General features: G+C 40.4%; 1 protein-coding gene across 1 annotated transcript; it reads left to right on the forward strand.

The window, feature by feature from the left end:
- Positions 1-558: 558 nt before the first annotated feature.
- ccdc80l1 (coiled-coil domain containing 80 like 1) lies at positions 559-14,462 on the forward strand. The gene is made up of 7 exons (XM_067459348.1): positions 559-2,220; positions 3,256-3,412; positions 3,495-3,631; positions 3,735-3,886; positions 3,983-4,086; positions 13,926-14,009; positions 14,129-14,462. Exons 1-7 carry the CDS (start codon positions 559-561, stop codon positions 14,425-14,427), a joined length of 2,595 nt encoding a protein of 864 aa, XP_067315449.1. The 3' UTR covers positions 14,428-14,462.
- Positions 14,463-14,888: the final 426 nt, after the last annotated feature.

The following is a 14,888-nucleotide window of genomic DNA, read 5'->3' on the forward strand; positions in this document are numbered from 1 at the left end:
TCAAACGAGAGTGGGCGTGGTCAATCTGTCTGTGAGCCCCGCTTGTTCAGAACTTTCTTCCAGATCTCAGTCAGTGCGTGGAGCTCGCATAGCGGCATTGAGAAGTGTTGGAGACGGTGAACGTTTGCTGAGGGTCTTTTCACGCCGTTCTAAAGGATACAGAAATTTGACAAAGTGTTGTGGAGTTTTGCTTTTCCTTCTTGGAAACTACTTGGCGTAACTGAATATTATAATGAGGGAATGCATACGGAATTAATACATTTCTCTCAATCATTTGACAAACTCATTCGCTTTGGATTATAACATTATATTTTTCCCTCGAAGACAATTCGGAATTACTTTGAGTGGTTTTCGTTATATCCATTTAAAACGGTTTTTCTAAGTATTGTTCTGTCTTTGTTTACTATTAGTTAATATAACACGATTTAGAGGTTAGTTTTGTGTCTCGCAGCTGTTGGATCAAATTACCTTAAAACTCTTTCCAAACCCTTTCTATTCAATGGCATAATTTTGGAGTGGTTTCTTTTTATGTTGTAGTCATATTAGCAGTATATTGCAATGAAAAATCATCAGGTAGGCCTACATGTAATTTTGTTGACTCTGACATGGATTCAAGAAACAGACTTGGTCCTGGATAACACAGGATCAGAGGGAGGAAATTCACAAACTTTACAATCAAACACTTTTGTCAAAAAGTACACAAATGATGTGGAATCTAGAAGACTGTTCACCTCCAGAAATACACATATACTCAGGAAACCTCAAAATGATCAGACTGTGGAGTCCTTTCGACCCCCAGCCAGGAGGGTCATGAAAGGGCAAAGACCAGTCCCATACAGGAAACCCAGTGTAACTGACAGCATTCCTGCTCAAGAACCTATTTTTCAATCTGCTCCATTGGGTGCAACTAGCTCCATAAACATCCTGGCTGGGTTTGCAGGCAAAAAACGTGTTCTGGTCATTTCAGCTCCCAACGACTCTGATAGTTATTACAGGTTAATGATGAACTTGCTCAAGCCGGATGTGTACTGTGAGATGGCAGACAGACACATGCAGCAGATTATAATGTTCCATGAAAAGGGGAAGATGGGAGGCAAGGTGAGGCGTGTTAGCCATCAGGGATCTCTGGTGGAGGAGTCATTGGATCCAGCCCTGGTGCCCAGACTGATGGGCTTCCTAAAGTTGGAGGATGGTAAGTTTGGGATGGTGCTGCTAAGAAAGACCCTTCAGGTAGCAGAAAGATACCCATACCCTGTTCAGCTGGAGGCAATATATGAAGCGATAGACCAGACTCCTATGCGTAGACTGGAAAAGGCCAGGCAAAAGGGCTTCGTGCAAAAGTGCAAGACTGCTGGAGTTGAGGGCCAGGAAGTTCAGTCGTTTGGTTCAAATGCAGGTGGATTGCAGCCGCAGGTGAACATGACAGGGCGACACGGGTCGAGACCAGTCCCTCAGCCCACCCAGATAACCCAGGCACAAATATCAACTACCATCAGTACCTCTACAATAACTAAAACCAAAAAACTTAAAACAACTACATTGAAAACTACAACCACACCTCCAACTACAACTACTATAACAATCACAATGGCACCTACTACCACTATTTTACCCTCAACAACAACTACTATTACCACAAATGTACCCACCACAGTGGTTCAAACGTATCCACACACAACTGTACCCTGGACCACAGTACCCTGGACCACAGCTGTGCCCAATACCTCTGAGCAGGTACACAGGGACACGGCAACTCGTCTCTCTGTTAACTCTAACTTCTACAAACAACGTAAAGAAAAACACTTAGACCACATGCAAAAGATTTCAACTGCAATCTCACCAACACAAGCCTCTACACAGAAGGGCAAACTGCCTGTGGTAAAACATGGATGGAGTGAAAAGTTGAGTCAGCACAAAAGAGAACGAGACACACAGAGGCCCACTGCTAATAAACCAGACAAAGAACTTATTACCACTCAGAAAGGGAAAACTAAAGCTGCCAGTGCCGACCAGAGGAAGATGGATAGACCTGAAAAGCCTTTAAAGAAGATACCTGCAGGGAAAAAAGGACAAAAAGTGACAAATATCAGTGTTCAAATAAAAAACACTCTGCGAAAACCAAATGTGTTTGAAGGAAGGGCCGTTGTGGACCAGGCAGCGAATCCCAAGAAAGCGCTAGAAACTTTTTTGAGTTATTTTCAGAGAAGACGACGGCTCATAGTACGTATTGTATCTGTGAGACACATGGAAAGAGTTACATAGAGATATAGCTCAGGGCTCAACAAAAGAATGGCCTGTTCGCCTGGGGTCAGTCAGTGTGAGAGTTTTGGACCAGTTGTCAAAACTGTCACATGCCCAATGGGTCAGGATCAATGGGTCATCTTTTTCTGACATTTGTTTATATGGATTTTTGCTTATCGACATTTTAAACTCGTCAGATCATTCTTAGCTATTATTGCAATTTGTTTTGTTTTTTTTGTAGAAAAATTGTGATAATTTTTAAATGAATATTAAAGATGAGAAAATTAATATATCTCTGATTGTATTCATCTGAAAGAAGAGTGTCATATACCTTATATATTAATGTATAAGGTATATGACACTCTTCTTTCAGACGAATACAATCAGAGATACGGTATATAAAAAAATATCCTGGCTAATCCAAGCATTATAATGGCAGTGAATGGGAGCCCAAAATTAGAAGCCCAAAAAGTTGCATCCATCCATTATAAAAGTAATCCATGAGGCTTTCGTGAATTGAATACAGAAGACTGGCGGAAGCTAGAAATTTGACTTTATAACAGGCTAAATATGGATATTTTTTTCCACGAACCCATTGATTTGCTTTAAAATGCCTTTATTAACCTCCAGCAGCCGTGTGGATTACTTTTATAATGGATAGATGCACCTTTCAGGGCTTCAAATTTTGGGCTGCCATTTACTGCCATTATAATGCTTGGATTAGCCAGGACATTTTTAACTTGATTATTCGATTATTCGTCTGAAATAAGAATGTCATACACATCCAAGATGGCTTGAGAGTGAGAAAACCATGAAGTAGTTTACATTTTTGGGTGAACTATCCCTAATTTTTTTTTTTTTTTTTTAATTTTTTTCAAAAAAAATGTCCTTAAAAAAATTAGGTGATGACAGAGTTGCATTATTTGCTTATTTGAACAAGTCCATTATGTAAGCATTTTGGTTCATAAAAGCACTGAAAGGATGTCTAAAAATGTTGGGTGTCTTTGTCTGCAGGTAATAACGGCTCCAGATGAGCAGAATCATATGTACAGCGAACAGAGGGATGAGTACCTGGAGCAAGTGTGTGATATGGCCCTTCGTAAAATTTCCATCATCAGCATATTTGGGCCGCTCTTGAACAGTACCATGAAGATTGAACACTACCAGACAGGTCAGTGCTGCTTACAGTCTTTGTTTGTTTGTAAAATATCGCAATTTCCTCATTCTGGATTATTATTTTTTTTTTTTAACAGAACAGGATAAGCCCTTACAAGGCCTGCCGGACAATGACCTCATCAACCAGGACCTCATCACAGACTTTCGGAAGCATTTTGGGATGATTTATAATGATTTCAACATGGTGCTGACTGACTTTGACATGAAAGTCAAGGTGTGTCGTAAAAAAAACTTTTGTCAGTGTATTATGAGATGTAGATGTAATAACTTATGACCTAATTTTATAATGCAAAATTATGCATTCCTTGTTTCCACAGCAACGATATGAAGTCCCAATTGTTATGAAAGCAGTGTTTGACTACATTGACACATTGTCAACTCGCATTAAAGAGATAGAGCAGCAGAGGAAACTTGGGGTTATGTGCAAGAAAGAAGACAAATCAAGATCTCTAGAGGACTTCCTATCTAGGTTTGAAATAACCAATTTCAGTGACTGACTTTATTATTTGCATTAACCTAAGGATTATGCTCATCTGCATGCTTTCTCATGTCATTGTCTCTTAAGATTCCGTTGGAGGCGGAGACTGTTTGTTATATCCACCCCCAGTGATGAAGAATGGGCCTATCAGCAACAACTCTACGTCATTAATAGCCAAGCTTGTAATCTGGGTGAGGTCATTTAATTTTACTTCCACTGTGAAATAAACACGCGCTTTTAAATGTGAACGTACTACTAGCGCGATTACAGAATGCTATAGACGAATCCAGAAATATGCAAAATGAGTCAAATTAATCTATAGTGTAGGACTGTTTTTCTACTCCAGTCTTCAGGACCCACCTCCTATCTCCCTGTTCAACACACTAACGCCACATTTACACACCAGGTCTTGATGCACAATTCCGATTTGGTGACTATATATCCGATGCAGTTTAAGGCCCCATTTACACTGCATGGTTCAAGTAACCCAGTTCTGATTTTTCCCTCTCATGTGGCACAGATCGGAGAGTATAGTATATAGGGAGTATAGGACAGGGGTCACCAACATGATGCCCGTGGTGGGCACCAGGTCGCCTGCAAGGACCACATGAGTCGCCCGTGGGCCTGGTCTAAAATAAGCTCAACATAGGGCCACTTACTAGTTAGCTACATCTAATGTTTATTTTGTTTTTGTATTTTTAGCTATTTAATACACTTGCATTGGTGTGAATCTGAAAGTGACGATATAAAAATAAAATATACAAAAACCTTAAAAAATTGTTTTATATTAGATTAGAGCAGGGGTCTCCAACACGTATATACATGGTTGATACCATTTCTGTTGTACCAACTAGTAGGCTATATTAGGTATCCGCAGCTCCATTCAGTTAGCCTGACAAGTCAGACCCACATCAAGATGTTTGGTCTGGAAACTCACCATTGACAGGGCTCAATCTGAGGGGCGGGCTAAACGGTTGTCTTTCAAACTCCCTCTGCACGGCGTGCACACAATTGTATAGCGGTACAACCAACCAGAGCAACAAAGGTGAAGCAGAGCTTGTTGAAACTTGTAAACGTGAAGATTAAACTTTCGCCGTATCCGGTCGGCAAAACTCCAAACACATCTTCCCTTTTTAAGAATGACTTAACTCCAAGTCTTCCAGAGTCGCGGGCAAGGCTGATTCGAAAGACCGCTGTTCGCCAGCTTCTGCGTTTACTAGTAGCACGCAAGCACAACTCTGCTCTCATTATGTTAAGCCCCCCCCCCCCCCCCCCCCCCCCCCCCCACTGACTCTATACACGATGTGATTGGCCTGACCAGAATTTGTTTTTTACAGCTCAGAAGTGTATTGAGAGTGGCTAGATGACACTCGTGGCAGATTAGATTTGCTGCGGCTAGGGTGCGTCTTGATTTCTAGGCTAGAGTTAATCCAAGCGCAGGGCTCCAGACTGTAGTCGAATACTAGTGTCTATGAATATTAAACTGCAAAATACTATTTAGATATTACTCCTGCAAATTCTGTGTCTCTGAGGGAATAACGGTCTTAGATGCGAGGGCGTGCGAGACACTTGCTCTTTGTAGAGCTGCCATGTCACTGTTAGGGGTTAACAGCTTATGACCCAGGACCAGTAGTGAAGAAATGAAGACAGAGTCAGGATTGCAATTAAATAAAAGAAAAATTTACTTAAGAATAGTTTGCAGTTTCAAAAGCAGAAGCCAGCTTCAAGTCTCACAAGGAGTTCGTAGGCCGCGCTCCCTCTCTCACCGTCTCGTTGCCTCGCCCTATCGTACATACAATTGTCCCAACAGTTATACCATTTTCAAGGTCTTATCCACGTCATTACTGCAATGTGGATGGTTCTGATTGGCTCAGAGACAATGCACAGTCATGGTAAATTTCCACTTGAGTCAGTTAATCTGATGCACGTTTCCACTGACGTGTCACTTGTTGATGCTTTCACCCAGAATTAGGCCCGTAGTGACCTTCTAGATCTGGAGAGGGCGCCAGCTTGCCCAGAACAACAAGTCCACCCATCTCTTAGGGTGCCCATTGTACACCATTCTGATCTGTAACATAGAATATTGCGCACATACACAGATACACAGTCTCTCCAAGGTTGGAGCTGATTAAGCTCCAGTTCTAACCAGTTCTTACCAAAACATACTGATAACATGTGCTTTCTTTTAGTGAGAGGGACACACAATAGTACAGGCAATATTCATCTTGAGTCTTTAGTGTTGCAGTAAAAGGAAATATAAAAGGAATAAAACATAATAAATTAAATGAAAGACAAATCCATATTTCATATCTGGAAGCCGGGCTAAGTGAGCAAACGCTGTTACTGCACTCCTGACATGTTAGGGGTGTGTGATACCTCAAAAACACAAACACACGACCTTGTTGCCAGTGCTTAGTGACACATCACACATCTCTAGGCCAGACCCTCGGTCACTCCTCAGAGACCAAATACACACTTTAGAAAACAAGAAACAAAGCAAAATCATAACTGGATAGAATCATTATAATAATATAGGATAAATATTGATTAAAGTTTTGATTATGAAGTTAATTAGGATATAAATATATACAGGTATATTGAAGCGGCAGTGGATTTCAGAATCCCCCCCTTCATCACTATATGAGGATAGGGACTCATGAACTGTCTCTTCGTTAGAATTTACTGTTTAATTTAAGAAAACTGTCATATGAACACACTCAAAGGTCTTCACGGCAACCCATCAAAATAAAAGTTTGGTTTTTAGAACGTCAAGTTAAAGTATATTTACTTATAATGATTATCATCATAAATAATAAACTAAATTAATGATTTTTAAAAAAAAAAGTTAAATAAAATTAAAAAAATAAATAAACATTTTCCTGTGGTACCAAAATTGGTACCGAGTACCAGACAATTTTTATGGTATTTGTACCAACTGCTGGAACACCTACTAAACTCTTTCAGCTGTAAAACAGTTTGGATAGTTGTTAATATGAGAATTATGATGCATTATTTAAGAGTTTTAAGTATTGTATAACATGAGTAGCTCTCAGGGACTTTCATTTTTAAAAAGTAGCTCTCAAATGAAAAAAGATTGGAGACCCCCGGTATTCGCCTTATTCACCTGGCGGCCATTTTGAAAACTCTAACGCCGTTGTGGGGTACACAAACCCGGAAGCTGGACTCCAATACAGTACTAATCAGTAGCACCATTCTGTTTCACTGCACTTCGTCACTCAGGAAAAAATCCTACAGAGGACAAACCTTTCACCGTTTTCCGGAGGATAAGGGATTACATGGAGAGTGGATTAAAAAAAGATCAGAATGGATCCTGGTCGTAATTTCTGCATTTTACTACAGACGAAGTTCGAAAGACTCAAGCAATAGCAAGACTGGGACATGTCAAGTCAGCTTTATTTAGCGCTTTTACAATACCGATTGTTCCAAAGCAGCTTCACGGTGTAAACAGGACAATATTGCAACAAAATTTGATTCGGCTGCAGTCATTCTGGAGAAAACGGTGATGTTATCAATTTATTTTAATCTATCATATAGTGTCAACGTGGGCAGATCAGTATTATAGTTGATACAGTTAATTTACATGTGGGAGATATGTGTATGTATAAGCTACTGGATCTTCATATTTGTAAAATATAATGTCCATTTATCTAAAGAATAAAGTACAATTTTATTACACATGGATGATGTCTTTCATAACTTTACAACTGGTCAGAACATCAGATAGGCACACTGGTCTAGGTTTGTAAATGGTAACTATGTTCATTTATTGGTATGGAGGAATACAAATGGCCTGCTTGTATATTGTAAGTATGGAAAAACGTACCAGAAAAGGGCAGAACATTAGAAATTACATTAGGAGGAAAATTAAAAAACATTAACAAATGAAAACTTATTACATATTATCAGTGAAAACATATTATCAGTGATGCATTACATGATTTTGTTACACACAGCAGGCAGAAAGTGAGTGACACAGAATGCTGCTATTGATTAGTACTGTATTGAAGTCCAACTTCCGGGTTTGTGTACCCCACAACGGCGTTAGAGTTTTCAAAATGGCCGCCAGGTGAATAAGGCGAATAGGAAATGACGTGAACGTGTAAGCAGGAAAAAAATTCCAATATCCTCAGATTGAATTCAGGCCTCACTCATATGTGGTAATAAATCCGATATGATTCGGATACGTGCATTTGCGTCTGCCATGTAAGCGTAAATGCGAGTCATAGGTCATTGAAAAATCATTAATATCATTGCTCCACTGCATCCATGGGATGGTAGCAAAGTTCCTTGATTATTACGCAGGAACGAGAGTATAGTCCCTAGCCATATTGATGTAGAAAATCTCAACTTTTAATTTTCTGTCGGTTTTAGTACACAATGTAACTATACACATCACAACATGTAAATAGCTAAATGTTGGTGTTATTTTGTCACTTATTGAGCAGTAGGCTAGCTGGAGCCGTTTACCTCCAGTCTTTGTGCTAAGCTAGGCTAGCGGTGTGTGCACCAAACAAAGTTATGGCAAGCACGGAGATGAGAATGGTGTGTATAGACTTATCTAACTCTGGGGGATACGGTGAACAAGCTAAAGTTGGTGTCCAAACATTCAATAATCATTTTGTCTGCACCATTGCATATCGCACCATTTTACTTCCTTTTCCAGGTCAGAACGTCTTGGGCTGTTTTACCAGTGTATAGTGTGTGCAAATATTGGATACAGGTCACTTTTAAAAGATGATGTAAGAGGGTCGTCAACAGTTCATTTACACGACGAAAGCATTTTGGGGGCCTGAAAAAATGCAAACTTTTGAATACGATTTCAAAGTGCAATTTTTTGATAACGATACTGTTATTGTCTCCATGTGAACTACAAAAATGCACAATTGAGAACACAGTGAAATCACGCGCAGGTAGGTTTTTACCAAATGACATTGCCAATTACCGGCCTGTCATGCATAATTCAAGGTTTTTGCGGATCCGTGAGAACGGGGATCCTTTTTTAAAGGGTTACTTCAGTGATTTAGCATTAAGCTTTGTATTTAAACTGGGTCATTAATGTAGTAGAAATGTGAAATCATTTTTGAATTTGGTGCCTTCTAGACTGAGAAATTACAGAAAATGTATTTTTGTCTCATGGGGATGAAAGACAACAACTCCCAGAATGCACTTGCTTCATGCCCTACGAGGCCAATCCCAAAGCCACCGCTGGATTACTAGATTACTTTCCCACCGCTTTCATTTTCATAAAATCATTTCAGTTAGAGAACAGACACTACAATTAAAAACTGAATGTGTCTGTTCAATAACGTTTGAGTGAGCCAAACGAGAGTCACGGCACAAACGCAACAGGAGTCAGCTTACATTCGTCACTAGAGCTGAGGTAAGTGCGGCCGCAGCATACATTCACAGCATTTTCAGTTCATGCCTTTGGAAGATTAACTTTCATAGGAATTTATTTGAAAAGTTGAAAAGGTGACTGGAGAGGGATTTCATGCCTCTCTGTGATGTACCACAAGCCTCCGCTCGTTAGCTGAGCGACGGCTTCTGGTGGGGGTGCTTAGATTAAGTATGTATGCTGAGCTTGTGGAAGATCCATAAGCAAGAGTCAGAGCTTTGAATTTGATCCAGGCAGCGAGTGGTAGACAATGCAGAGATGAAAAGAGGTGTGACATGAGCCCTTTTGGGCTCATTGAAGACAAGACGTGCCGCAGCATTCTGGATCATTTGCAGCGGTTTGATTGCACATAATAGAAGTCCAGCCAGAAGCGCATTGCAATAGTCAAGTCTAGAAATTACCAGGGCTTGGACAAGAAGCTGTGTTGCATGCTCCGTAAGGAACGGTCTGATTTTCCTGATGCTGTGCAATGCAAACCTGCATGACCGAGCTATCTCTGAAATGTGGTCTTTGAAGGACAGCTGGTCATCAAATATTACTCCAAGATTTCTGACCGATCTTGAAGGGGTAATCAAAGATAAACCTAGCTGGATGGTAAAATCGTGTTGTATGGTCGGATTGGCAGGGAAGACGAGCAGCTCCGTCTTTGCTAAGTTGAGCTGCAGGTGATGTTTTTTCATCCATGTGGAGATATCCGCCAGACAGCTTGAGATTTGTGCATGTACTGTGGGATCATCTGGTTGAAATGAGAGGTAGAGCTGTGTGGCATCAGCATAACAATGATATGAGAGGCCATGTGCATGAATGATAGGTCCCAATGATGTCATGTAAATGGAGAAGAGGAGAGGTCCAAGCACTGAGCTCTGAGGAACCCCCGTGGTCATTTGATGTGTTTTGGATACCTCTCCTTTCCAGGCAATCTTAAAAGACCTACCTGTGAGATAGGACTCAAACCTAGGAGTCCCTGTGATGCCCAGTGATGAGAGGGTGGACAGAACAATCTGATGATTCACAGTGTCAAAGGCAGCAGATAGATCAAGGAGGATGAGGACTGATGATTTGGATGCAGGGCTTCAGGAACTGACAATAATGCCATCTCAGTTGAGTGGCCCTTTTTGAAGCCTGACTGGTTTACGTCCAGTTGATTAGACTGTGAGAGGAAAGATGAGTACTGGTTGAAGACAACTCTTTCAAGTGTTTTCGCTATGAATTGTGGGAGAGAAACAGGTCTATAGTTCTCTACAAGTGATGTCTAATGTGGGTTGTTTAAGCAGTGGGGTTACCCGAGCCTGCTTGAATGTGGTAGGGAAGATGCCAGTGCAGAGAGATGTGTTGATGATGCGTGTGAGTTCTGGTGGTGTAGGGGAGATGGCTTGTAGAAGGTGTGAGGGGATGGGATCTAGAGGGCAGGTAGTGGGATGGCTGGAGAGGAGAAGTTTAGATACTTCAGCCTCAGTGAGAAGAAGGAGAGAATATGTTTGGCTGTGGATGTGGCTGATTTAAAATCATGTGTGTGTGGAGGTGGGAACTGACTGCTGATGATTGTGGTTTTATCTGTGAAAAAATGGGCAAGATCGTCTGCAGATAGAGAGCTGGTGGGAGGTGGTGAAGGGGGAAAGAGGACAGAGTTGAAAGTTCTGAAGAGTGTGCGCGTGTCTGAGGTGCTGTTGATTTTGTTGTGGAAATATGAGGATTTAGCTGCATGGACATCATTTGAGAAGGAAGAGAGCAGAGATTGATACTTACTCAGGTCAGATGGGTCGTTTGATTTGCGCCATTTTCTCTCTGCTGCTGTAAGTTTGGTCCGGTGTTCATGAAGAACATCAGTTAACCAAGGGTTAGAGGGAGTAGAACGTGCTGGCCTAGAAGATAGAGGGCAGATACTATCTAGACAATAAGTTAAAGTACAACATAAAGTGTCTGTTGCGGTGTTGACATCCTCCCTAATTCAGTAGTCACGGCATTGATCAGTGAGTCGGCCATTTTAAGACCTGTCTCAATCACAGAATATTTCTAGTGCACTGAAACATTTGCTCCCTTAAAGTCCCACAATGGACTGTGAAAAACAGGGAGCGTCGATTGTCACTACGTTCCCTTAACGGAAGTTTAGAAGTTACTCACTACACATAACCACACAATAGATGTTTTAAAAAATACAGACCATTATTTTAATATATTTCAGCATAAATACATCGCTAGGCAGGTACTAAACATAATCTAGCACTGAACATTTATTTACAGCTGAGTATTTATCATAATGTACTACCCAAAAATGAAAATGATTATCATTAATTACTTACCCTCATTACCTCACCCGTAAGACCTCATCTTCGGAACATAAATGAAGATATTTTTGTTGAAATCCGATGGCTCAGAAAGGCCTTTATTGACACCAATGCCATTTCCTTTCTCAAGACCCATAACAGGCACTAAAGACGTCGTTAAAAAGTCCATCTCACTACAGTGGTTCTACAATAATTTTATGAAATGACGAGAATAGTTTTTGTGAGAATAGTTTTAAAACATGCAACACAACTTATTTAATTAAACGCAGCCTTTGATTTAAATCAGGGGTTTTGTATATGGGAACTGCAAGGGGGGTTGTGAGTTATATTTATAAAATGTAAAATAAATAAATAGTCAAAATAAAATCATGATATAGCTTGTGAATATTAAGAAACCCTGTACTGTTATATGTAACATATAATGTAATGGTCATAATACAGTTCACACAACATACACTATTTAAATGTGATTTGTAACAATTCCAATAAGACACTAAGCTGCACTTTGTACATTTTAGCGGCATATAGTGGTGAGGATGTGAATTGCAACCGCCCACCCCTTCCTTTTTGAAGCACATAGGGAAGCTACTGTGGCCGATACGTCGTCATCTGTGACAGCAGAGAGTATGGCCCTGTCCCAAATGGCACCCTAAACCCTCACGGTCTTCCTCTTCCAGTCCGCACTTTCACAACGTAATGCCACTTTGATTGCCAGGAAGAAGTCCGCTGCGTTATCCGCACCAGTGTGGGCACGGCAGAAGTGCGAATCGAGGGCGCATAACGACCTCAAAGGGGGAGGGAGCACCCTTCTGAGACCTAAAATGACAAATGGGACATCTTGTGGTCTCGTAAGTCCACAAGACCAAAAGTGAACATGGAGTGTGCCATTTGGGACATGGCCTAGCTAGCACTCTGAGGAAACATGACGGCGTAAAATGGCGACTTCACTGTAAGTGTACCCGCAGTGTATGGAGATAGAAATGGCGCATTCTAAGGTAATAAAAACATTACGGTACATTATGCATTGTAAGGTCTTTATACTCCACTGAAAACATAATTATGTATATAATATTGCAATTCTGTCAATAGATCCTTATAAATTGCAAAAGGTTCAGCCCGGCGCTCAGGTGGAGTTAAATAGTCTGCAATAGGAGCTCTTGGGAAATGGAAAAGTCCAATGACAAAAAAGACAGGTCCAAGGCACTCAGTCAGATGTAAACAATGGATAAGGAAAGAATTAAAAAGCCTTTATTAGGAATGGCTTAAGTCAGTTTTAAAATACAAGAGCCAACATGTTTCGACCAACAATGATCTTCATCAGGGCAAAGCAGGTCCTCAGATCCTCATACATATTACACACTGCACCTTTAAAAGTTTGTGGAATCATTGTAATTTTCAGACAGACAGAATTGTTCATGAGTCATGACACAGTTGCGTAAAAACCGGCCAGTCTGAGCTATTAGGTTAAGAAAAAATAAGACCGTCGAGACTACTGCACTCAAACTATCAATATTAGTACTTTTTTGTAAAATGTAAACAGAAAGCGCTAAGAGCTTTGCTGTATCAACATCACTCCCACATGTTTATATAACATAGAAAAGTAGACACTTTTTGTTTTCTGAAATGCATGTTAAGCATTTGTAAACAAATTTTGGGGTCTAGTCCGGTCAACACCCTATGCGATAATTTTAACTGCTGGAATTTGTTTTGCCGTTCCAATCAAAAATGAATGACTTAAGGGCATTCTATATGATCTCTGACCTTCAAACAACCCCAAAATTCCAATTTAACAACTGACAACTAACATAAACAATTATTTGCACAAGGAAATCGTCACATCCGATGCCAGAGGATTCTCCATAGAGCTTGCGGCTTATAGAAACACACATATGCTATTGGTACTTCTTGTCTTTTAATTGGAACCAGCTCTTATCTACACAAGAACCCTCAATTACAAATGGCTCTGAGGAATGGCACTAATAAAAATGGGATGACGCAGTCCATTTACAGCTCTTTTTACAGCTATTTTGGAAGTAGGAACATTGTTAAGAATCTTTCTCTGCATTCCTTACAATCCAGGAGGACCTGTGGGTGAGTTGTGCATAGCGATCCAACAGAGACCATTTCCTCTCTGGGGCATGACAGCTTGATTGATGCCCTCATAAATGAAGGCCCGTTTTAGAACAAAAAACAACAACAGACTTCTTTAATGCAAATCACATGCATGTTTCAGAGAACATCTCTGTACAAATTCTCAGTTGAATCCAGTTACCTTTTGATGTTTATGTCTCTAGTCTTTCTGAGCAGCTACATTTTCATTCATTCACAGGGCTGCGTCATATTTCTGTACTGAAAATTACTGGAAAAACATTGGATGACATGAGTGGAGTCCTGGAGCTCTATCCCATAAATGGTGAGAAGATTAGTGACTTGCAGTGAACAAAACTCACACACATGTATAGCTGAAAGTGAACCTAGTGTAGTACTGTTTTATTATTCAAAAAACTGAGGAAACTGTGTTTTGTGTGGCAGGAAGTGCATCGGTGGACCGTGAGGACCTGTCTGCCTCGCTGGTGCAGGACATCAGAAACTACTTCCAGATCAGCCAAGAGTATTTCTCCATGTTGCTTGTTGGGAAAGACGGCAATGTGAAATCCTGGTACCCCTCCCCTATGTGGTCCATGTCAATCATTTACGAGCTGGTCGACTCCATGCAGCTTCGCAGGCAGGAGATGGCCATCCAGCAGTCTCTCGGCATGCGTTGCCCAGACGATGACTACGGTCACCATGATGGATACCATGAGGGCTATCATCGTGGTTACGGTTATTAAGAACAGAGGGGGATGTCTTTGAGCCTGTGCACTCCCTACAGAGAAAAGTGTGAATAGTTTCAAATGTCGGAAAACTTTGCCTTTGCAGTTTTCTTACTAAACAGTAAAATGAACACCTCATCTTCTGTTCTGTGGAAGCTGATATTTAGATTGGCTTAATGTGCTGTTAATGTTTTAAAATGTTTTTGATTCTGACTTTACTACTTGAATTGCATTTGCATGTGTGTATGCAGTTTTTTGTTTTGTTTTTTGCTAAACATTTATGAAGTAACAAAAATAAATATTAATAATAAAGTTTTTTGTTGTGTATTTTATTCCACAATTAATTATATACATATTTTGTAGATAAATTGATTCTGGAAACATTTTGTTTGGGCTCTTTTATCTGGAATTTCTCTACTGCCCTCTATTGGGCATAATGGGGTAGTGTAGTAAAATATGCTCATAAATTTTGCTGTCAT

The sequence above is a fragment of the Pseudorasbora parva genome, chromosome 12 (assembly GCF_024679245.1).
Source record: "Pseudorasbora parva isolate DD20220531a chromosome 12, ASM2467924v1, whole genome shotgun sequence".
Classification (NCBI taxonomy): domain Eukaryota; kingdom Metazoa; phylum Chordata; class Actinopteri; order Cypriniformes; family Gobionidae; genus Pseudorasbora; species Pseudorasbora parva.

Excerpts from the sequence above, each read along its gene's own strand:
- ccdc80l1 (XM_067459348.1), top strand. The coding sequence starts at position 559 with ATGAAAAATCATCAGGTAGGCCTACATGTAATTTTGTTGACTCTGACA. Across the intron at positions 3,632-3,734 it reads ACTTTGACATGAAAGTCAAG|CAACGATATGAAGTCCCAAT; the intron begins GTGTGTCGTAAA and ends TTGTTTCCACAG. Across the intron at positions 4,087-13,925 it reads TAGCCAAGCTTGTAATCTGG|GGCTGCGTCATATTTCTGTA; the intron begins GTGAGGTCATTT and ends ATTCATTCACAG.